At 40.8% G+C, this 22,521-nt stretch overlaps 1 protein-coding gene across 1 annotated transcript; it reads right to left on the bottom strand.

Moving 5' to 3' along the window:
• Nucleotides 1-296: 296 nt before the first annotated feature.
• grhl1 (grainyhead-like transcription factor 1) lies at nt 297-19,104 on the bottom strand. The gene is made up of 16 exons (XM_054796680.1): nt 18,937-19,104; nt 16,281-16,470; nt 15,777-15,850; nt 13,369-13,502; nt 13,049-13,281; nt 11,725-11,807; nt 11,356-11,509; nt 11,165-11,276; nt 10,944-11,038; nt 8,960-9,203; nt 8,726-8,853; nt 6,812-6,840; nt 6,493-6,578; nt 2,426-2,511; nt 2,181-2,245; nt 297-854 (listed from the first exon to the last, which is right to left on the bottom strand). Exons 1-16 carry the CDS (start codon nt 18,954-18,956, stop codon nt 740-742), a joined length of 1,848 nt encoding a protein of 615 aa, XP_054652655.1. The 5' UTR covers nt 18,957-19,104; the 3' UTR covers nt 297-739.
• Nucleotides 19,105-22,521: the final 3,417 nt, after the last annotated feature.

Below are 22,521 nucleotides of genomic sequence, written 5' to 3' on the forward strand. Positions count from 1 at the left end.
GTTAATCAAATAGCATTTTTTATGGCAACTTTTTTTTTTCCTGAATGTGTTTAACCCAAAATTCATATTGCACTTCCAGAACAGTGTTACTAAACCGCTTCACTTAGCTTTTTTCATCATCATCATCTACAAGGAAGATGCAGTTTTAGCCTATTTAACACTAAAGAGGCCATCATTTTACTTGCTTTCACATTTGAAGTCATCTCACTCACAGACACCAAATTAAAAACATTTACACATTGCTACCCTAATTGGTCATTTTACACGCTAAATACTGCAATGTTGTTTTAGTATGAATACACTCAACATTTAGGGGCTTCTTCCCCCCACTTTTTTTTTTTTTTTTGCTCATTTTGTGGGCTCCAGTAGCCCTTCAACATAACAGATCGTAATCATCAGTGCTGTGATTATAAGATAAGATGTTTCTCCTCATAATATTCCACTGCTGCTGTTGCAAACAATGAGGTATAGCAGCAGAGGCACACAGAAGCTTTGTACAAATACACAGTATTAAAAGTTTCATCACAAGAAGAAAAAAAAAACCTTCTGATCTGACATTCCTTACTTATTAACAATGTGGCACCTTAAGAGCTACAGTATATGGCTTTTTTTTTATTTTTTATTTTTTAAATACCACGTTTTTTATGTAACAGCTCAACATGATACGAGAGTCCGTCATCACTGGATAGTGTAAACCATTTATCCTCCGTCATCCTACTCCTCCTCTCATGTCGTCCAATCAGATTTCAGTGAGGGTGAGCTTGTACATGCCGCCCAGCTCCTCCATGGAGATCTGGAAGGTGTCTTCGTTGGAGTAGTGCTTGATGATGTTGTCGTCCATGTGCACCAGGATCCTGTAAGGTAGTGATCATCGCATGATAAGACAGACATGACATGTAGCCGGGGTGCCCAAACTGCGACCCAGGAGCCATTTGCGGCCTGCGGATGTTTTTTTTTTTTTTTACTGGTCCGTGACCTTTAACAAGAATACGAAATCAATATAATCAACAGCAAAAACGGAAAAAATCTGCAGTAATTTTACAAGACTAAAGTCAAAATATTAAGAGAAAAAAGTTGTAATTAACAAGAAAAAGTCATCATTTTAAAAGAATAATGTCCTAATATTCTGAATATTAAAGTTATATTAAGAGAAATAATCCATGCATCCATCCATTTTCTGTACCGCTTCTCCTCATTAGGGTCGTGGGGGCATGCTGGAGCCTATCCCAGCTGACTTCGGGCGACAGGCGGGGTACACCCTGACCCAGCCATTCACACTCACATTCATACCTATGGACAATTTAGAGTCGCCAATTAACCTAACATGCATGTTTTTTTTGGAATGTGGGAAGAAACCGGAGTACCCGGACAAAACATAAACAAACAAAATAGAGGTGTAATGTTTGGGAAATGAGGTTGGGGAAAAAGTTATAATAATACAAGTCTTATTTATGCCTTAAATTGCTTATTTTCTCTTATTATGTCTACTATATTGGATAATAAGAGTGTAAAGGTGACTATGGAGTGTTATTTCATGTCCAGAGGGCTCTAATAATGTTAAAAACCATATTTAGAAGGTCGGAAACAGGTTTTCTATGATCTCACTACAAAAATATTCCATTTATAAATAAGCAATCCTACTTCTCCAAAATTCACTTGTTACGGTCGGGTCTGGAACCAATTAATCGCGATAAACGAGGGATTACGGTATTCATAATACTGTATTAGAAACACCAATTAGTATGATGCAGTGCACTTGTTCACCACTACAACCACAAAATCTAGTAGAAATCCAAGATCATGTGCGCACACACACACACACACACACACACACACACACACACACACACAATGTATCTCACCAGGCAATTTTTGACACTGAAAACGTGTCTTCACAAAGGATGGGCATCATGTTGAATTTATCAATTTAAATGTGTGGAACTGATTAATGGTGTGTAGAAGCAATTGAGGCCGCATGGAGTGCACTACTTGGCTGCAACCACTACAGGCGCTGTTGAGTCGGTCTCAACTAGTTTGCCGTCTAAACAGAAACAACGCGAAACCAGCTATGGATAGATGAGCGAGATGACGTGACAGAAGATATGACAAACAAAAGTACCAGTAAGTCAGGTTTGTTCATTCAGCCATGAGGTCAAGAAAGTGTGATGACTCATACATACCCTTTCTTGCACTTCTTGTAGACTTTTCCAACCTTGTCCAACGGCAAGTCATACTTCTCTGAAATCTGAGCAAGAAAACAAAACCAAAACGGAATACATTATTTTCACTTTTCCACCGTGGACATCCGTACACCAATCACAGCTCATTTAGCTGCTATGTTACCCCCAAAGCGGCACACAAGACTGATTCAACACAAAAACAGTCCCGGAGTTCATCTGAGCAGCTTTTTTTTTTCCATACTTACGGCATCCACCAGGCCTTTCAGTGTGGGATTCTTCAGCATGACGGCATCGAACACCTCCTCCGTCTCCTTACGTACGTACAGCAGGACTGGAGAAGACACACACGGAAGAAGGGCGATTTGCAAAAAAACCCAGTAATATCTCATATTAAACACGCCGATGAGTGCTTTCTAAGCGTGTACGTGCACTGTCAATATGTCGTAATATTTGCAAGTAAATGTGCAAGATCTCAAAGTTAAGGGCACACATGGAAAAAAAACTTGTGCTTTTTTATAATTAAAGCCTTTTGAAGTGTTTTACTTTTAGACTTATTTACAGAAACACAGTACTGATATAACAAATACAAGAACAAATTGACTTCTGAAGACGTTCAGGATATATTCATCTTACGTCATTCAATTTGTGTGTGAAGAAAGAACGCATGCGCTTAAGTACGTCGTCTTCCGCTCTCCAAGGCTCATGAGAAGTGGAATTACTTCTGCGAGTCATGACGGAGTTTGAGACAGCAAAATCTCAGGAGAATGACTGGGGTGAGTGATGTCCGTTGAAATATTCCGATATTATGTTGTCGTCAAAGCTCGCTGATGGTCACATCATAGTTTCGACAGGCCGGCGTTTTCAGATTTTCCCACTCCGGAAACCGTTTAAAAAAAATATCGTTTCAGGGCATCCAGAACGGCGTTTCCACGAGGATGAGAGGCTGAAACGCTAAAATACTTGGCCGTTTTGACCTGAAAACATTTCCGTGTGGAGAGAGCCCTGGCACTCACAGAAACGTAAGCCACACCCTCGTTTGTTCTCAAACCTGATTGGACGTTAACAGACGCATTCTATGCGGCAGATTCTGAGGGAAAATTGTGTGTTCTTGAGGAAAAGATATAACAGTGGTCATGTTGGTCAAATACTTTGAATGGGGGCACATTTTACTCAACACATTCACTGAAAATCTCAAGTATTTCCAAGTCATCAGACTAAAATCCGAAGCGAGTCCCGAGTCATTGCTGTCACGGTCCAAGTCGAGTTACAAGTCTTCGATGATGATGTCAAGTCAAGCTCAAAGTTATCCAACCTGTGACCCGAGGCCACACCTCTGGTGATAGGTGCTCTGACCTTCCGTGTGAGCCCAGCTAAGATCAGGGTTCACTGGGTCAAAAATCACATTGAGTCATACGTCATATTTGAGGCCATGATGAGTGCTTTCCAGATATGTACTTAGTTTGTAAAAATACCATCATATGATGACTTTACATTGTTCCTTACAAAAATGTATCCAATTATCTCCATATTAGTATCCATAATAGGTTCGTAGGTGTTCAGTTTATTAGTTATTGGTAGTGACTGACCAAGTCCTTCAGGGTGAACCCCAAGTTAAAGTCCACAAGCAAGAAGGTCAAAATCTGTCTCACCTCTCGTGTTCCATCACTTTAACTGTACCAGATTGCAGGGTCATTAATCCACACTCCCAAAAAGTGACTTAGGGCCCAGACACACACTGTAATCATCAAACATGACTGCAAACACGCAAATAAACTCAAGGGTAGACCTACAATAAATCTCATTTGCTGCACTCATTCTCCTTTTTGTTGTATTTATTGGAACTTGTGACTTTTTAGACATCTAACCGCTGCCTTATGTCCGTCAGCAGGTTCTATTTAAAAGCACAAATAGTGTGAACTTCTGTGAGTCATTTCTGTGCTGTTGGAGGAAAAAAATAAAAAAAAGTTTGGTTTCACTCATCATAGTCTGGAGCCGCCGTGTCGCCATGTAAAAATGTGTTTTGCGTAATTTGAACAGGCAGCGCTGCAAATGATTGACAGCTTTGTTAGACAACAACATAATCACCTCTGGCAGGCGGACAGGCTGAACTGCTGCTCCATGAAGGCTTGTCAAACACAGAACGATCGCGTGGAAAATAACCCTCTATTCATTTTAATCCATTGATTATTTGGGGAATTATTGACTCGAGCGTGGAAGCATGTAGCTGCATGATAAGATGAAGAGGCAACATTAAAAAAAAAAAAAAAAAAGGATAAAGTTCAAAACGAATTAGGTGTAAGCAAAATAGCACACAGCCCATTCTTGTTTTTCTCGGAACCTCGTGATTACAATCAGTGATGTAAACAAGCACTCTTGCTCATACTGACTTTTTCTGTTGACATTTTGAAACAACCACAATAAGACTATCATAAAAAAAAGTACAGCATTTTTTAAAGTAATATTCCAAACTCTTGCAAGTCTAAAGATAAGTTAACCACTGCTAGTTCAAAGTAAATACAATAAAACACACACCGCATACACGCCTCACTTTAGCATTCTTAACAGTTGTACAAGCGTAAAAAGACGTTCAACAGAGTTCATTGTAAAACATGAAAACAATAAAATGCCGTACCTTTAAAACAACAAAAGGAGAAAAGGCAGACGTACATGTTCATCTGTTGATACTCACTCAACTGCGTGATGTCATACACCACACCATTAAAAGTCCAACAAATAGCCAATTATTCCTGTCACGCATAATGTCGGTTCCAACTTTAGGTGTATTTTTCCTGACATTTTTCCAATTACAAAAAGGTCAAAAATATTTTACCATTTTGCAAAAATGTCGTATTTTTTCCACACTCTTGCACTAGTTAGTTGAAGTCAATCCTGCACGTGACTAGGCTTACAGTACTTCACATTACTTCCTGTGTATATTCTTCTTCTGTTCACCCCTACTCTGTCTTTAGGCATAAATTTCACAAAAAAGGCCAAAGAAAAAGCCAAACACATACATTCATCCTTTGATACCGGCTGAACGGTGGTCTCACATGACATGATACACGTTGGCGGTGGAATCGGTGGAATAAGTGTTGCAAAGAAACAACTTTTTCCCTGAAATGTTCAGATCTGGGGCATTTGACGTTGGTGGTTCCACTTTAAAATGTAATTTGAAGATGGAAAAAGTCCAATTTATATTACATTCTAGCCAAAAAACATTTTTCACACTCCTGCGCTGGTTAGTTGAAGTTGAGTCTGCACGCAAGTCGGCTTACTTCACATTACTTGCTGTGTGTATTCTTCTTCTTTTGTTCACCCCTGCTCATTCGTTCAATGCGTTTAGCAAAAAAGCAAAGGAAAAGGCAAAGACAAGCTTAAATCCTTCAACGGTTGCTGAATTGTGGTCTCAGTGGCATCAAACAAAATGGCGGCCTATATTAGTGGAATAGGTGTCGAAAAGAGCGACTTTTTTTCTGAAATGTTCAGATCAGGGGCATTTGACTTTAAAATGTAATTTTAAAGATGAAAAAGTCAAATTTATATTACGTGTTTTTTTGTATTTTAAAACTTTTTTTTTTAAACATGCTTTGGAGGCTCCGCTGTAAAATGTGATTAGATGATAAAAAGTCAAAATGATATTCCATTTTAGCCAAAATTTTTAAACATTTTTCACACTCCTGCACTGGTTAGTTGACGCTGGATCTTACGTCACGTTACTTCCGGTGTATATTCTTCTGTTCAACCCTGCTTCTTCTTTTGGAATACGTTTAGCAAAATAGCCAAACAAAAAGCCAAAGACACGCTTAAATCCTTTAATACTTGCTGAACTGTGGTCTCCCGTGACAACATAAAAATGGTGGTCTACATTAGTGGAATAAGTGTTGGAAAAAAGCAACTTTTTCTGGAAATGTTCAGATTTGTACAACTTGAGGTGCATTTGGCTTTGATGATTTCACTTTAAAATGTAATTTAAAGTTGCAAGTTTAAAATGTTGACTCTTTTCAACAATTTGCACTAGTTAGTTGCAACTGTACAAGGCCCATTTGTGTTTGAGTAGGATCTATTCTAGGGTAAAGGGCACCGGTTTGTGCGTGTTGCGTGTGTGTACAGCGGTATTTAGTTGGAAACCAATGAGTGAAGGCTTCTGGCACGTGTGTATGTTTACGCCGTTGAACTCAAGAGCAGGCTACCAGAGCAAGCTCACATGCACGTGCATTGGCTTTCACACGCTTTTCTTCCTGAAAGACCCCCTACGTCAATCCCCCCACCTCCTTATGAGTAACATTTACACCACACACACACATTTGCATACCTTTCTTAGGTTCCTCCGCTCTGGCCATCTTGTTCGGTGGCGACCCAAACTCGTCATCACTGAAGGGTAACCTCTTCATGCCGGAGCTGCGGCGGACACACAAACACATAAATCACTGCTTCCGAGCCCTTAACAGCCAGTTAACAGGCAATAAAGGACACACGAGAGCAAACACATGCTTGCAAGCAAAAGCTTTCAAGTATTTCCTAGAAACATGTTTCCCCATTGTGCCTTTTTTTTTTTACTAAGAAGGTGCCAGAGGCTGCCATCTAGTTGTGAAAGCACACGTGGATGGAGCCAGTGTGAAGTTAAGTCTCACCTGTCTTCTCCTTCTTCTGCTGCAAAAGGCTGCAAAGACACACAACACGGACAAAGAGTCAAAAACTGACATTAAAAACACCTTAAATCGCTTTCATAACTACTGGTGCATGCTGGGAAGTGATACATTGCAGGTGCAGCTCCACGGTAGAAAAACAGGCCAGGCAAGTTCACAGGGTTGACCCACTTTATTGAACTGATCCAGGTCCCAACATCCACTGAGCCTCTATTTAGGCAGAGGGAAGCCACAACTGATTGCTTTATTTATGAATGGAAGAACAAATGTTTCCTTTTCCCTCCTTTAAAGTCTTCAACGGTATTGATTGCAGATGCTGCTGTTTATAGAATTCTATTCTAGGCATGAGGAGCACAGTAAACTAAAGGGTTTATCAGAAAGTGATAGCGGAGGGGGGCAAACAGAGTTGGAGCCAGTTTCAATGTCAGCGGCAACACCAAAAATAACCTCCCGATGTTGCAAAGTAAACATTATGTGTGTGTGTGTGTGTGTGTGTGTGTGTGTGTGTGTGTGTGTGTGTGTGTGTGTGTGTGTGTGTGGGTGGGTGGGGGGGATAACAGAAACCCATTTTGGCACAACACTATCAATCAATGGAGGGGGTTGTTGCCTTATCTCTGTTGTTGAGTAATGCTTTATTTCTGAATGGCTCACCAGCCAGAGCCCAGGCCTAAATCCATTTTAAGTCTGTGGGATGGCCTGAAGGGGGCGGTGGACAAGAGATGCCCTCACAGTCTGACACATTTGGAGCAAGGAAGAGCAGGCAAACAGTGCTAAGTTAAGATGTGATATGCTCGATGGACTCCTATCAGTCCTAAAGAGTGGATGCTGTCATTAAAGCAAAACTATTAGTTAGCCTCCAGTCCATTTTTTACAGATATGTTTCTTTATTAAATGTACACATTTTTATGTAGTCTGAAAAACCTACTATTTTAACAGGTGTATTTTTGTGCATTTTTCTTTTTTCCTCCATATTTTTTTGTTGTTGCACCTATTTTGCACACAATACCTGAAGAGTGTTATGCACAAATTAGGAGCAGACATTCATTTTTATTTAACATTATTTAAAATGTTAATGTCTTCTAGTTGAGTTTTTCCCCTTTTCACCCATGAACGCATTGCTTTTATGGACTTTTACAAAACAAATACAGTACATCATTTTCCATACCTACATCCAATGCTGGGTGACCGGATGGGAGATGTTCACGAGCAATACCCTCGCAATGTGACACATTTACAGCACTGCTGCAAGGGGGAGTAAGTCAAGCTGTACCCTGCCGATAGACTATGACCCAAAAAGACCGAATTAAGCACAAATATTCATTTTCATGACCACGCTTGGAACTAATGAACAAATTTGTTCATTTTCCAATTAAACTGTACAGATTATCGGTCACAGTATTTTCTTTTACAGAAAGTTGCGCAATGATTCATCGTGACATCTTTTTTTTTTACATGAGGCAAAACCTGCCATTTTATTGGGGGTGTGTTCACTGTATCTGTATGAAATCTGTAAGTATGCACACACATACACCTCCATGTGATGACCTGGTCAGAGTCCACACTGAACACGTCTCCTGCAGGACGCCAGCTACTGCACATTAACACTAATGAAAAGCTGAGTTAGGTGTACGTGCCGCGTGTGTGTAACGACATATGGCGTCGTCTTTGCGGACAGCTCTCCCTCCATTGCTGTGAGCAGATGAGGTGTTCGGGTCACAGTGAGCACGGTGAATGATAACCATCAGTAATCAGAACCTCCTATCAGCACCAAAGCAGAACTGTCTGTTCCCGCCAGCGAGCAAGCAGGTCAGCGTGACCCGGTCGGCCCATGAGTGGGAGGATGCGTGTGTGTTTATGGCCTGAAGGTGTGTGTGTGTGTGTGTGTGTGTGGTAACTCACATGACGTTGGAAGGTGGAGAAGTGAATGTCAGGAATGAAGAGGACAGGCTGGGTCTCAATGTCAGTCATCATCTTGAAAATGGTCACGTCATTGCGTTTCTGAAGGATGGGCACTTTGACATCGGCGACTGGGAATTGGCAGAAGGCATAAAGGGAGCATCTTAAATCGTAAATACATTTATGGCACCGACATGATTACCTCATAAAAAGGTTTTTAGATAGGTCACCACTCACAGGAGAGGCCAGGGTTGAGGTCAGCCACCTTGCCTTTTCGGCGAGACTGCTTCCTCTCCTCATCTCGGATCTTCCTCTCGGCTCCTTTGTCACAGAACACCTTAATCTGGCAGTATGCCCGGTGGATGGGCTTGTTGCTGCGGTTGTTGTAGCTGTACGTGTCAATCTGCAGGTTAAGAGGCAGGCCTTTCACGCCCTTCTGAGAAGAGAAGTCCGTGCTCAGGCAGTTGACTGAGATGAAGATCTGCAGGAGGGACCAGAAGATCCATTAGAGAGACTGACTGGTGGATGATTTGTTAAAAATTCAGTGATTTGCTGTGACAAAAAGCACACATTCTTGGACTGAAGACAAATATGGTACCAGATAAAAGTTTGGACACATTTTTTAATTCAAGAGCTTCCAAACTTTTGACTCTGACACTGTATACCATGAAAAATCCACACTAGAATATATTTTCCTAATTTTAAACTGGCAAAGAATATATTTGGAATACAGGAAGTGAACAAATATATTGCAATTGATGTGAAACGGATGGGGGGTGAAATTAAATAAGCCTTACTTCTTCCTACGTGATGTATTGCAATGTAACTTGTATGCATGTTCAAAACACATTAAATCATTATCATTACAGAGTAGTACTAATATATTTGAATACGCAACATATATTTTTTACAGTAATAAGAAATTAGTATATGTTATATAACTGCTGCGCTTTTTTTTTTAAACAAAAACGGTACGGTTGAAAAAGGCAGCACCTCGTTCTCTGTTTAGTGTTCTGTGCCTCCCTCTCGTGGCCAAATCTCGTCAACACATGACGACTGCATTTCCTACTGAATTCGTCCTCCAGGTGCTTATGTTTTAAACAATTATGATATCTCATCAAAAAGTTGGACTATAGATCTATCAGGCACCATTTGGTCACAGATATACTGTTTTCTTAAAAAAAAAAAAAAGTAGACTTATCCTAATATTTTGTTTTATGAATGTGCAAAGTCACTAATGTTAAACCTACATTTTCCTTACTGTGTAAACCAATAATGCATGAATATCAATGGCATAATGTATGCTTATGCAAGAAGTGGGTATCTAGGAATATGGACAATGTGATCCGAATTATGATTTTTAAGCCTTGGTGGGGGTTCCATTGTAGTCGTCTATTGATGCTTGCATTGTCACTTTGTGATGACATAATGAGGTGAATTAAATTCAAAACATGGATTAGATGGTAGTTTTTCAATTTTAAACATCGCTAAATGTCAGGTAAACATTACACAATGCCTTTGCTCATACATTAATGCTGCAGGGCAAAACGTGACACACACACACGCAAGCATCATCTTCATCAAACAAGCTAGTGGCGCGGTGCTGACAAAACCACAAACACACACACACACACACACACAAGGATGAATATCCTATGGACACACGCCTGGAGTCATGAGATGGTTCGAGTCACATCCTGGTCTGCGTGTGTGCGTGCGTGAGGCATGTTTGTGCAGTTGACTTCACTCATTAGCAATAGGCTGCAAGGCTGTGTAGAGGCCCAATTACATCATTCATCTTCCCTCCAAACTGACAGTACAATAACGTCTCAGGGCCACAGCAAAGGAGAACTGAAGAGATGAATTATTCCCTTGAAAAAGGACCAACTGCTGAGTTTCCCCATTCATTGGTTTATACTGTATGTTGTTGGTGTTATTTATGAAAGCTTTCCATCTTGGTGGAGAAGGGACAGACCATTTAGGAAAACACTTTTTTGGACAGTGTGTTATACTACATCATGATAATGTTACGATTCATTTTTTATTCACTATTTATTTTTTCTTCTCGTTTTACCTTTCTCATGCATGTAAAACTTTTTGTTTTCCTTTTTCAAAATCTGACACTATTTTATCTCATTTCATTTTTATTTTCCCTCCTTTTTTCTCCATTTTTAAAATATTTTTTAACCATTATTTTATTTATTTTATTATGTCATCTTACTTTGGCTTCTTCGTTTGTGTCCCAAGTGAAGGAAATGGCGTTGTAGGAAATCTCTTCGATGTTGCCAATGGTGTTGAAGCTCTCCTTGTAGTCAGCTGTGGATGGCAGACAGCAGAGTTTTCGGCATGTACATCTCATGCCGTGGTTGTGTGCGCATTATTTCCACACATTTGTGGTCTAACCAAAGCACACCTACACAATCAATTCAAAGTTCCACCTACCAATGTCAAGACACCTCTGTTTGGCAGTGTGCTGTCTTGAGTGCCAGTACTTCCAATGTTTCAACTGATCATCTCTGCACTTCTCCTCTCCGAACACGACCATCACTACGCTCTGTGATGAAGTACATCCTCCACTTAAGAGTTTGAAACAAGTACAGCTAATGGATGAAGTAAACTCAACTGCTTCTCACCCTGACTTTGGTGATGGGTTGCTGCAGGCCTTTGTTGTCGATCTCCCGCAGGGTGATGGGGTAAAACTGTCCCTTGTTTAGATACGTCATGGTCCCGTCGCCAGTCTTCTGACGCAGAGATTTGGACGCCTCGAGGGTATACTCGAAATTATTCCTACAATACATAGATACAATAGTACAACATGAAAAATAAGCCTTTATTAGAATCCAGGATTACAAACATCGGTGTACGCTCTCGTCTGTCCCACAGTGAGGGAGTCCGGTGTCTCCTTTGAGAGCGCAAAAGAAAGGAGGTCATTCTGCACCATGGTGTCAAAGCTGAAAGGCAGTGTGGTGGCGGGCAAGCGGGCGGCAAGCAATGCGACTTACCCCGGCACCGTGTCAAATTGAGTGTAGTCCTCAGGCGTCATGGAGGCCATACGTAACTGGAGATCCCCCGGGAAGGAAAAGACCTGCAACACATGTATAGAATGAGGAAATTATTAGGAAACCAAGGGTTCTTCTATGAAACTTTGGCAAAAGACAAAATAAATGACAGGATTATGGTAAATTGTGGTTGATAGGACAGCTTTTTCATTCATTTCAACAAGAAATGTATTGGCATAGACAACCGCCATGTAACCTACCGGACATGTTTTGAATTTTTCTCATGCATTCCAATACACAAATAGTTAGTGCAAGCACGTGCAGGTTAATTTATTTCGGTAGTTCAATTCAAAAAGTGAATCTCTTATATTCTTTATCCTACTTAATTTCGATGATAAATTAAAGCAGCTACAAACCGGAAATTCAGCACCTCATACTTTTTTTTAACTGTTTTTTTGCTGTTTGAAATGAGTTTACACTAACTATTCTTGAAAATTAACGATCAGTTCATTGTAATTAAAAAAATCCTTCCTTGAATGTTCTGAACTCCGGTTTCAATGTCAGTGCTGTATTGAGCAGAATAATGCTTCCTTGAGGAGTTGTGACTTCGCCTTGTTTATTGCTGTTAATTGGTTCCAGACCCGACCGTGACATCTGAATTTGTGCGAAACTGGATTCCTTTTTTATAAATGGAATATCTTCGTAGTTAGAGCAGAGAAAACACCCATATAGGCACCTTTACACTCATATTACCCACAATTGTAGATATAATCAGAGAAAATAAGCCATAGCCATCCCTTTTTCAAATACTGGTGTAAACTCACACATATTCCCAATAAAAGTGTTTTTTTAATATATTAAAAGGAGAATGAGGAAGGAAGAAAATGAGAAAAAGGTCTTCCAGTGTGGTAAATTAATTGACTCCCTTTATCCTCATTTCTTTGAGCGCAAATGTCTCCATGTTCCCCCGGTGCCAACCCCCCAGCCCCCAAAAAAAGGAGGTTTGTTAGGTTACTCTTTTCTGTGGTAAATCCCCTCCAGGTTAAAAAAGAGAAAGAGGATAGAGGCTTTGGCCATTGTCGGGGAACAGCACAGCACTTTATTGTGTAGCTGAGACAATGACATAATAACATACTGCCCGCTATTTTGGCGTGTTCAAATAAAACCAAGGGAGGCTGAGCCCACCGTCGGCTCCACCATGGGATCAGGTAAAAGTGCTATTGTTTGATCTGAGGGCAGTAAAGAGAGGAGGGTTTGGTTGTTTTTTTTTTCAAGGAATGCAATAACGGGATTCCGTAAGAGGAAGGCATCGGATCGAAACACTCACCTCCTGGGAACTGTCCTTGAAACTCTCAGAGAAGGTGGAGTCCGGGGGCGTGCGGGATTGTGTGGTGGGGCTGAACTGGACTGAATTGTGGGCGAGCTGAGGGCGGTCGAAGACGCCCACGTGGTTGTCGGTTTCGGCGCAACTGCTGGGCACGCTCAAACCGTGAATGGGCACCTCCGTCTTGACGGATGGGTAGTTCTGCAGGGCGGCGATGGACACTGTGACGGTTGTGTCTGAAGACAATTTTTTTAAAAAAGCACATGAGTGAGATGATGATGGCTTCATGGTGGAAGAGGAGAGACTGACATGGGGAGACCTACCTGGTGATGGGAACTGGGTCCTCTTGTCCTGGGCCAACTGGAGAATATTGAAGGGCCCCTTCAGGACCTGGATCCTGTTCTCCATGCTCGTCTCTGGGAGGGAAGGGATGGAATGTCCCGCCTGAAGCTGGTGTCTGCAAAAAGAATAATGCAGTTTAGTTTGAGCTTTTTACAGTCAAACCTCGGTTTTCGAACAATTTAGTTTTCGTCCAAAATTTTCACTAAAATATTCCTCAGTTTTCATAGTTTCGGTTTTTGTACAACACTGCACGTAACAATGTGGTCCGTTTGCCCTTTTCTCTATCATTCCGCAAAATCAAGTGCCTAAACAAAACACCCTCCACGTTGCTGACTCACTGCCCGTGCATTTTTTTATTGAATGTGGCTGCCAAATAACCCGCCATGGGACCACAGAAAGTTGCGAGTGCCAGCAATTTGATAAAGAAGGTGAGAAACACTATTGAATTAATCTCGAGAGAATGTACAGGAAGTCCACATTTACAATAAGTTCCATTCAGTCGTCTTTTATCATTATATCACATTGTTTTCCGCATGTAAAACTATAATTATTCTCTATAAAATGTATTTTGTTGTTCATATTTTTGGGTGTTTAGAACGGATTAATTGGATTTACAATATATAGTATGGGAAAAATTGCCTTTCTTTTTTCTGACATTTTGGAACTAATTAATGACAAAAAACAAGGTACGACTGTACTTTATATAGCAACTGTATCAAGCATGTTTTTTTTTAAGATAACTTGACCTCACTGCATCATGCTAAAAGGTCATTCTTCACACGAGAGGGACAAAATATTAGAAACCGTTCTCAGCATTTTCATTTATACATCTCAGACGGTTGAAATGCAGACATTATTACAGTATCATTGTAAAAACATATTACCATATTGACCCAATCGTCCGATACCGATACAGATACCTATCACATGTATTAATTACACATTGTTACATTTATTTATGACAAGTACCATTGGCCAGGGGTGCAGGGGGGGTGGCAACAAGATTTTTGTTCATGGGAACCAGAATTCCTGGCTACACCGCTGCTACTGGCTGTATGATATGAAAAAAGGAACCATAAAATCACCTTAATTTAGACAAAAACATTTTACTTAGTTTTTCCCCAAGAGAACATAGAAATATCACTCGGGAAACTTAGAGTATGAGACGGCGTCTTTAAGGAGACTTTGGATGTGAGACTACATTGGTGAAGCTCTAGCAGGTGATCGGCTTTTGTAATCGCATTGAAATGCATGTGCCGATCACATGATTTTTTACTGAGCATACCTAGTTTGATTAATTAATTAGTTAGTAAATTCATTTGATTGGTTCATTTTAAAATAATGATGATCAATGAAGCAAAGTCGAACAACTGTTGCAATCTACCAGTTGTTATTTCACTGATATTGAGAATGTAATATTATTGTTAGGGTTGTCCAATATTCGAGTCGATACGATATGCGATAAGCATGATACATGGTGCACCAAACTGTCAGAAGGCATGTTTTTGGAATCTCTTATCATTCAAAATACACTACAGTAATCCCTCATTTATCACGGTTAATTGGTGCCAGTGAATTTCTGCAAAGTAGAATGGAATATTTTTGTACTTATAGCATAGAAAATATGTTTACAATCTTCTAAATAGTTTTTGAAAACATTATTAGAGCCCTCTAGACAAAAAAATAACACCCCTATAGTCACCTTTACAGTTGTATTACCCAATATAGTAGATAATATCATAAAATGGGCCATTTAAACATAAATAAGACTCTTACTCATGTATGCTGCTGTAAACGTGTTCGGGTGGCACGGACAGGAAGTGGCATCAAGGGTTCAAAGTTGAGTTTTAGCTTGGCCTGAGCTACAGTCGCAACAGTAGTCCGTCTTAGGGATTATTGTGCCTGTTGTGAGATAATTCAAACCTGCAACAAAAGCCTGTTGTTCCGGCGATCAAGTCTGGTGCTTGTGTGTCTCACCGAACATTACAGTAACATCACTGACACTTCGGGACCAGTGGAGAATACTACATATCATCACATCTTTGAATGCGTCTTTTGAATGCCTTATATTTACATTTAGGTTCATTTAGCCATTTTTATGCTTGAAAATGCTTAATTTAGGCAAAAAAATACATAGAAATTTGCATAAATATGCTTTTTTTTTTTTTTTTACAAATAATAAGACATATTCAACCACAAAACAGAATGATTTATTAATTAATATATTTAGAAAAACCGTGACAGAGTGAAGCCGAGAAATTTGAAGTAGGAAGTGGCGAGGGATGACTGTGGTTGGACCAGCTGAGGATGCGGCACACTTCATTCACACTGAGAGAATGCTACAATTTCTCCGTGGTAGCCCACTGCTGTTGCACATTATGACCATTACCTTTTGTTGGGATCCACATCAGAGACCAAAGCATCTGGCTTGTTCTGGGGTATTGTTCTTTTTTCCCTGGGCACCTGTATAGGAGGGTAAACACAGCCGCTGAACGTCTGACCACATCACATCGATCTGCTGTCTTCAGTTACATGCCACATCGTATGCGCTCTCTGCCTAACAGATGTTGCGACACGCTCTTGCATGTTGCTTAGAGCAGGGGTTGGGAACCAAATCCCCCCTTCAACCCACTCCCCCCCCACCTCATGAGTCTACACTCTTGATTGAGCTTAAGTCCACAGTGATTGTGTCATCTGAGCTGCAGCACGAGTCAAGACAGTTGCACTCTTGAACGCTACCAATGCGCGGGCGTACCTGTCACCAATATTGCCCATTCAACATGTAAATCAGCATAGCAAAAAAAATCCTCGAATTGTATCAGTCATCAGCTCATGCCTTTTGCACAGAACCTTGAGGGTTTTCGGTCCAACCTCCGTTTCATCAATGATATACCTTGTAGTAGTCGTAGAGCAGGCCGAGAGCAGCGGCGCTGTCTTCATCCCCGTTGATGCTCATCATGGCCTTGGTGGCGGCCGTCAGGGGGTTCTCCAGGAAAGATTTCCAAGCTTCATCCTCTGTGGTGAAAGAGCGACGTTGGCCGCCATAGTTGGGGTCGTTCTGCAAGACCAGGACGGCACGCTTGCTGTAGAACAAAGATGAAAACAAATGCTGAGAACAGTATAAGATTAATGATTCATGGATTCATTGTTGTTTTTAATGGGGAAGATGTTTTTCTGAATGTTCTGAACTCCTGTTTTAATGCCAGTGTTGTATTGCTACCAGAATGAGTTATCGTGACCACAGAGTCTGTGAGAGTGTACAAAAGCAAGCAACCTCTAGGCTTCACAATAAAAACACATTGTCATTAACAGCTGTGGCTGCAAGCAACCTCTTAATGTAGTTTTTATTAACTCCACAAGATGGCAGCAGCAGCATTTTTAGCACCATGAGTGGTCAGCATCCAGCAGCCTTATATATCTCTACATGCACTTTAAAATGCTGGTATGTGGAACTCATCAGCAGTGTTAATGCTGGCTGAACAGTCTGATGTTGACCAATATTCCAACATTGGTTGTTTTGCTACTGTCTTTTGCAATATACTTGTTAATAAATGACCATGTGGTTAAAGATATTTTTTTGTTCCACTTTCTCATGCACTTTAAATCATCTTTGATGCTTAGGTGAACACATGTTGTAAAAAGATAATTAATATGATGTGATTTTTTTTTTGAGGGTTCAAAATAAAAAAGAAAAAAAGAAAAACAAGGTTAGAAATCACGGCCTTTCCGCTAAACAGACACACAAGAAAGAGAATGACTTCTTTATCTGCAGGACCAGTTGTTCAGGCTCTCCTGTGATTGTGCAACAAATCTCGGTCACGAAACGGCCGATGCTCCTTGAGAAAAGATGCTCTTCAGGCTTGTCCAGTGTGACAACTCGGGCGCCGCCGCTTCCTCATTGGTCCAAAAGTCAACCACCGGGTGACGTGTCTGACCCAGCCACATTCTTACCTCGTTTTTATAAGACAACGCACTTCGTGAAAATACGTTTCGATGAGCTTGCGTCTTTTGTCTTATGCTGGTGTGCCTCTGCTGCTTTGTAAACACCGCCACCGCACCGGTCGCATCACTAAATACTCAACTACAGTTTCAACCTCTTTGTGGCTTGTTGTGTCATCACTGTGAGCCTCTAAGCTCTGAACTCCATGTTCTTTTAATTGGAATTGGAAATAAAACAGCCATCAACATGTTAGAAAATATTGGACTTTTCACTATTTGAATTGGCCTGTTTGCATAGCATATATTTGCTCATGTTAACTTTAATGATGAGGCTTTCCTGCTTAACATTATCTATCTTCAAATGCAGGCTTCCAAACTGCAAGCTGGGACCCAAAAACAGTTGTTATTTAGCTTGAAACTACTGACGTTGTAATGAAATCATATTTATACCCAATATCAAGTCAATATGTGATATATTTGAGTCATTTCGGGTCGCAGGAAGGAACCACAGTTCCACTGTTTGTGTCTTGAGCTTTGACAACACCCACAACAAATGATAACTTGGCTCAGTTTCTATGCAGAGTATCTACAACAAATGCAGTCTTTTCCACTCTCAGTGATCAATGCAAAGTGATAATTAGTAACCCTAGATCTAATTGTGCCTTTTCTAAAACCGCAACCTGATAAGAAGGTGTATTTAGGTGCAATGAAACTCTTAGGGAAATCAAATCCAATCAGAAAACAATGAGTTTGCGTCTCATCAGGATATTTAAATAATTTCATTGGATTTTAAAGCTTCATTTTGGCAAAAATTGTCAGAAAAATCAACTAAAATCCTCAAACGGCCCCCATGCTTGCTTACATTGTTATACTAGAGCCAACGCCTAGCAGGTGTACTATTTCATTCCCCTCAAAAGTCTCCTCGTCATTGCCCTCAAAACAAAAAAAGGTTAAAAATGATGACCTAAGCATGGAGGAAAAACACACATATTTTTTTGCATCCAGCAAAGTGAAGATAGAACTTTACAAAATGACCTAAAACAACATCATCTGACTGACATCACCTCTCTGCTGTTTATTCCTGAGCAAACATCATTAGGACTAAACACATAAGACTCCAACTGTTAGCGCTCGGGGCAAAATCAAACATCTCAAAATGAAAAAGGCAGAAAAAAACATCACCCTCTCGGGACAGTCTTTTTTATTATGATGATGATTATTCTAACAGGCGCCTGTGTTCTCACGACAGGTGTTGATCCACCTGTGCAGGCTTCAACATGACAGGTGAAGCACAAGAGTGACAGTATAACATTCCCGGAATAAGTGTATCATGCATTAAAAACAAAAGCAGAGAGGATAATCCTAAAGTGACATTTCAAGTCATGAAGCGTTCAGAGGACAGGTTAAAAAATGTACATGTATCAAACAAGCAGCGGCAGGTGAGACACGTGAGTAAGCCAAAAATGGTCGTTTAAACTCCACCGTGACAAAGAGGGGAAAAAAACATGCAAAAGTCCAAAAAAGTAGGAATAACGGGTGGCTTTTTGTGTTATAGCGTGAGGCTGTTTGTTGTGAAGGCTAGAAAAGTGGCGAGTCCAGCAACAACTTACTTGTCATGCTCCTGTGACATCTCGGTCGGTCGAACTGGACTTTCTAGTTGGGACTGAAAATCCGATCCGTCTTCTTTAAGCGTGGAAAAACTCCTCCACGAACGTTTGGATGAGGGCAGCGGCAACAAACAAGGTGTCCCCGACGGAGCAGAACGGGTTTTGTCGGCTCGACTCGCTTTTTTGGGGGGGGGGCATTGCTGAGAAATCGAGGCCGGTTTTACCTGTGGCGGCGCCTGGGATTGGATTACAGGTGCCCAGGGGGCGGGGTCACAATGTCAATTACCCTGTACGAGGCTCTGATTGGCTGAAACGGATCCCTACCGAAGATATAACTGTGGAACCGGTAGAAATATAGACTGAGATTTGACTTTGTTGACTTGTTAAGTAGGTTACAAAGTGATTAGCTTGTACAAAAACAATAATAATAATTTGAAATCAAATTAGGCTGACAGAGACGTCCTCATCATGATTAATAAGTGAAATATAATACACTTCTCACAAAAAGTGTGGGATATTTCAGGATGCAGGCAGTGTGGCCTAGTGGTTAGCATGTTGGCCACGCAGTCAGGACATCTGGAAGATATAGGTTGAAATCTCCGTTGGGAATCTCTGTGTGGAGTTTGCACGTTCTCCCCATGCGTGCGTGGGTTTTCTCCGGGTACTCCGGCTTCCTCACACATTCCAAAAAGATGTATTTTATCTTTTGTTAATTGGAGACTCTAAATTGTCCATAGGTATGGATGTGAGTGTGAATGGTTGTGTGTCTGCAATTGACTGGCGGCCAGTCCAGGGTGTACCCTGCCTCTCGCCCAAAGTCAGCTGGGATAGGCTCCAGCATACCCCCGCAACCTTAGTGAGGATATGCGGCATAGAAGAGTGTTGCAACAGGGATGCGCATTTTTAGGATTAATTTTGCCGTTCAGCTCCTTGTTAGAGAACAGAAAGTTGTGAAAAAGTATTGAACCGTTGGACAATTAAAAATGTAGAGAAGGTCAAATTACGTTGTACTATTTTCAAGATCAAGATCAAGAGAGTTTTATTGTCATGTGCATAGTAAAACAGCAGTTATACCATGCAATGAAAATCTTATTCTGTTCATTCTCCCAAGAAAAGAAAGAAAACAAATGAAAGAATAAGAACATAAGAAACATAAACACATAAACATATATACCAATAAATTAAGCAACAACAACAGAAGAGACATTAATACAAGTAAATAATACAAATAAATAAATAAATAAATAAATAAAGTGCTATGAGTGTGTGCGTGTGTTGCGTGCGGCGTGTGCGAGTGCTTCGTTGAGGAGCCTGATGGCCTGTGGGTAAAAGCTGTTTGCCAGCCTTGTGGTCCTGGACTTGAAACTCCTGTAGCGTCTGCCTGACGGTAGGAGTGTGAATAATGAGTGTTGTGGATGTGTGCTGTCCTTGATGAGGTTGTGTGTTCTGCGTAGGACTCTAGATTTATAAATGTCTTGCAGTGAGGGGAGGGCTGCCCCAACAATGTTCTGTGAGGTCTTGATCACTCGCTGGAGTGCCTTCCTATCACGTGTTGTACAGTTACCGTACCAAACAGTGATGGAGGCGGTAAGGACACTTTCGATAGTGCATCTGTAGAAGCAACTCAGGATTGTGGTGGGCATGCCAAATTTCCTCAGTCTTCTCAGGAAGTACAGTCTCCTTTGGGACTTCTTCAGAATTTGTTGGGTGTTGTGAGACCAGGTGAGGTCCTCGCTGATGTGTGTGCCAAGGAACTTGAAGGTTTTCACCCTCTCCACCTCAGTCTCATCAATAAACAGGGGTCTATGCGGCTCCTTTGCCCTTGTTCTTGGGTCGATGATCATCTCTTTAGTCTTATCCGTATTGAGAAGGAGATTGTTATCACGACACCAAGCTATGAGGTCCGCCACCTCTCTTCTGTATGATGTTTCAACACCACCAGTGATCAGGCCAATGACTGTAGTGTCATCCGCAAATTTAATGATGCTGGTGTTGTTCTGGGAGGCCACGCAATCGTAGGTGAAGAGCGTGTAGAGGAGTGGACTCAGCACACACCCCTGTGGGGTCCCAGTGCTCACAATTCTTGAGCTGGATGTGCGGTTGTGGACTCTGACTGACTGGGGCCTGCCTGTGAGAAAGTTAAACACCCAGTTACAGAGGGAGGGAGACAGGCCAAGTGTGAGGAGCTTATTTAATGTATTATTAGTTGCCGTTCCTTTTATCTTTACCTGTTCAATTTATTTATAATTAAAATTATTTTTCAGTGAGTAGGGGAGTGAGTATTTATATCTATTTTATTTTCTGTATTTTATTCATTATTTAAACCATGTTTTTATTCATTTATTTTTGTATTTAACATATTGTCGATTTTTAAAATGTATTTACTTGTATGCTTTGTGGACTGGATTGCAGTAGTTTCATTGCCTTGTTGTTACGCTAGTCTATTGAATATTACCAGTACTATTAATTTGTTAAAAATACCAACGGAAACTTAGGGAGAAACTACATAATGCAGGGTTAGATTTTTTTTTAATATTACCCCCAGATAATCAAGGATGGATCATATGTGAAAGTATTGTGCTGTATTTACTTTTTATAAAGCTTGCTATTCATAATGTCTATTCATAATGTCATTTTATCTTGCACTGTAATTAATTTATGTGCTTTACATACTTTCATTTTTACTACTACTTCCACTGACAAAAAAGTCTTTATAAACTGTTTGAGGACACTTTAAAAGTTTATCATTGTATATTTTAAGGTAACAGCATCTTTTCACTGCAGTTGTACTCCTGACCCATACCTAAAAGCACAAAAAGTCCAATAACGAGCCATTTTGCCCTTAAATTAGTGTCGATTGTACTGCACTTTGAAGAATTAGCAGCATCCTACTGTACCCCTATCTTGTACAGTGTAGATTATCATCAACCTGCAGGTAAATTTGCAGGCAAATAGCACGCATCCAAATCAGGGGGTAGGCCACCTCTCTCATTTGTTTGCTGTTGGGTCACGGAAATAGCCGATTGAGGTCAGAATGTGGTATAAACAAATAAAAATAGTACAAAAACACTCCAAAGGTTGAGATAAAAAAGAAGCAGCGCATTTGGTGCAAACAAACAGCTTTGTTTGAGACAAAAGGGGCTGAAGAGATGCTATCAGCAATATATGGAGCAACCCCTCCCATACACACACACACACACATTGGAGCAGAAACTAACTGTAAGCACCCCCCCACCCAACAAACACTCTCTCACTCACACATACGTAGAACAGCTCCTGCTCCTGGATCCTGGTTTTCTGTTTATTTATCCCAGAGGAACGACACCTGCTTCTCTTGGAGCTTGTTTGTGTTTGCACTGAGGACATGGGACAGTGCAGTGATGGATGGATACGGGGGGGGGGTAGGAATATGAGGCCGGATTGTTGATGGCTGCCTGGATGCTGACTCGACACAGCACAATGTGGAGACCATACGGGAAAAAGGCAGGGGATCAAACCTGTGAAACAAGTGCAAACGAGCACTTGTGAGGCTCTAAGGGGGTACGTTGATGCAGGGCGTCGCTTGATTGTGTTTTGGCATCTTGTGCC

The sequence above is a fragment of the Dunckerocampus dactyliophorus genome, chromosome 13 (assembly GCF_027744805.1).
Source record: "Dunckerocampus dactyliophorus isolate RoL2022-P2 chromosome 13, RoL_Ddac_1.1, whole genome shotgun sequence".
Taxonomy (NCBI): domain Eukaryota; kingdom Metazoa; phylum Chordata; class Actinopteri; order Syngnathiformes; family Syngnathidae; genus Dunckerocampus; species Dunckerocampus dactyliophorus.

Coding starts and splice junctions, on each gene's coding strand:
- grhl1 (XM_054796680.1), bottom strand. CDS start 18,956: ATGTCACAGGAGCATGACAA. Junction 11,277..11,355: donor AACCCATCACCAAAGTCAGG/GTGAGAAGCAGT, acceptor ACTTCATCACAG/AGCGTAGTGATGGTCGTGTT. Junction 2,512..6,492: donor AGCGGAGGAACCTAAGAAAG/GTATGCAAATGT, acceptor TGTCTTCTCCAG/TCCTGCTGTACGTACGTAAG.